Source organism: Papaver somniferum, chromosome 2, assembly GCF_003573695.1.
Source record: "Papaver somniferum cultivar HN1 chromosome 2, ASM357369v1, whole genome shotgun sequence".
Classification (NCBI taxonomy): domain Eukaryota; kingdom Viridiplantae; phylum Streptophyta; class Magnoliopsida; order Ranunculales; family Papaveraceae; genus Papaver; species Papaver somniferum.
The window spans coordinates 115,693,720-115,696,219 of NC_039359.1; the positions used below are offsets into that span (position 1 = coordinate 115,693,720).

General features: G+C 35.4%; 1 protein-coding gene across 1 annotated transcript in view; it reads right to left on the reverse strand.

Moving 5' to 3' along the window:
• LOC113351798 (protein TIC 214-like) overlaps positions 1 to 2,500 on the reverse strand; it is a 4,011-nt gene that overhangs the window by 1,403 nt on the left and 108 nt on the right. The window contains exon 1 of the mRNA XM_026595730.1: positions 1 to 2,500. This exon is cut by the window's right edge and continues 108 nt beyond it. Within this exon, the coding sequence (XP_026451515.1) occupies positions 1 to 1,204 (1,204 nt within the window). The 5' untranslated portion in view covers positions 1,205 to 2,500.

The following is a 2,500-nucleotide window of genomic DNA, read 5'->3' on the forward strand; positions in this document are numbered from 1 at the left end:
TTTGTGTTTTTTTTTTTGTTATTCTTTTTTCTAGGTCTTTAAAAATGGGTTTTAAAAAAGAAGGTCGTCTTCGAGGAGAACCAAAAGGAAATTCAGTTTCCATCCCCCAGACTGTCAAAAAGCAAGAATTTTCCTTTATTCCCCTTGGATTTTTATGATGAGATCGTTTCTTAGAACTGTTCCAAGGTTTCGGATAGAAAGGATATAGGATCTTTATCTGAATACCCTCTGTTAACCAATTTTTTGGAAATTCCATTTCGGATAATTGAACACCATTATAGGTGCATTTAACATGCATTTCTCTACCCCACTCTCTCCAATCCTCATTCCATTCCGGGGGTTGAAATAATAAGATACGGCTGACGTTTTTAGCTATTATCAATGAAAGCAATCCAATATATTTTCTAAAAATCGAGTGGGCTATTAACAAGCAACCCCTTATTGATTGACCAAATAGAACAGTATCCCAGCTTTCCGCTACTGCTAGCCGGTCATTTTCCTCCCCTTTCTTCTTCCTTTTTTTATCCTTTTCTTTTGTCTCTTCCTCAAAACTGGAATTTTTTAATTCCGTACTTTTTATCATCCAATTCTTAAAAAGAAGATTCCAAATTCGGGAGGTATCAGCAGAAAAAAAAAACTTTTTGTAGATTCTGTCCAAAAAAAGGGGGGAATGGATATTTGTTTGAAACGGTTCCCAAATACCTGTTTTACGTCTTTGAGCGCGCATAGAACCTTTGATTATATCTCGACGAAAATCCGATTCTTGCGCATAACGTAGGACAAACACTTCTTCTACTTCATCATTAGTATTCGTTGTACTATTTGTACGTTCGGTATCTGTAAAAATGACTACATGGTTGGCCTTTCTTGACCTAATTTCATGATCCTCAGCCGTTTCTTCTAAAATTGTTCCATCTTGTTGATCCAAACTGGTAATCAATTTGTATGACCATTGAGGAACTTCTTTACGTATTTCTTTTATTCCAATGGATTCCTTTATAATTCTTTGATGATGTCTATCGGGTGTAACCGCATCAAATAAAAATTTCGTTCTATTTTCTGAATTAAGTTTTCCTTCTTCTGGAAGGAAGTATTTTCTCTCAAATTTTTCCTTTTTTTCCTCAAATTCTTGGTAGTTTGTGGGAAGTATATTATGAAATTTATTTATCCAAATCCAACCTTCTTCTGAGAAAGCCTCATTCATATTCAAACTTGAGTTTAAATACTTTTTTTTTTTTTCGCTTCCACGGCGGGTTCCGTTCAAAAAAGGATCATACCTTTCAGGCAGGCAGTCTTGTTCAGTCTCATCATTGCAGAATCTAATCCTTTTTTCAAGTACATCCAGTTTCAGAGACCCCCTTTCTAGAGCATCAATTCTATTGAAAAATGCGTTGTTTATGTTCGTTTTTTTTTTTTTGTTGGTTTAAACCCAATTATTATACAATTCTTCAGAAGAGGGTTTTTCAGTTGTGGACAAAAGTATCTTTCCTTTTATCATTTCCAAAAAGATTGACAAACTAGGTGGATATGTAAAAGAGATTCTTTCTTTTCCATCACTTTCACATGTAAAAAAAAAATAGTGTGACATTTCGTCTCGGACAGCATCTTCAAATTGATCATTTTTGATATATCGCACTGGACGATTCCATCGTTTATAGTCGAAAAGAAGAGTAACAAGAGGTTTTTCAAACCAGAGGAGGTCTTTATCTTCTTTAAGTTTAAGTATTTCTAACTTCGAATTTTCTTCCGAACAAAGGGAAGGAGAAGGGTCTTCTTCGATGGATCCTTCTTCCTGTTTAGTCCCCTTCGTTTCGGAAATTGTTTCGATTTCTACATCTGTTTCTCCCTCACTTTCCCCCCTTTCTTCCGTTTCGGCAGTTTCTTCTTTTAGTTTCTTAGTAACAATAGGCGACGGCATTCTGCCTAAATAGTAGACACAGGTGATAAATAAGAGAATACTAAAGATTCGAGCCATAGAATTTCTCAATTCTGACACAAGGTACTTATTCGATCTAATAGAATTATTTTTCCGTATCCAGAATAATACCAATCCAACCCATTTCATGAATAAAATGTGACCAATTAACCAACCAACAAAACTACTTGTTACAAATAACATCTTGTTGTTGCATCAAAACATATAAATGTTGACTAATCTGGCTAATGTTGAACTCGGTAAAATGAAATGGTTGAATAATTGAAAAATGAGATTATTCAGGAATACACATTGAATGCTGAGATTACGCATTGAGTTTCTGGTAGTAGATCCATAATCAAAAACGTTTTTGTGGTTGTTCCAGAAGAAATGAAACAAAAGATACGGTAGAACTAGGACAGTTATTGTATGAGGTCTACCCAATGCTAGATGGAGAGGCGCATAATAGATCGATATGAACATCATGAGCTGTCCCGTAATAAAACCCGTTGTTGCTGATACCTCCTTCTCGGTTCCTTCTTCCATAACCCGAGCTCGGAGAAGGAAGAGATAAGAGGGCCCTAT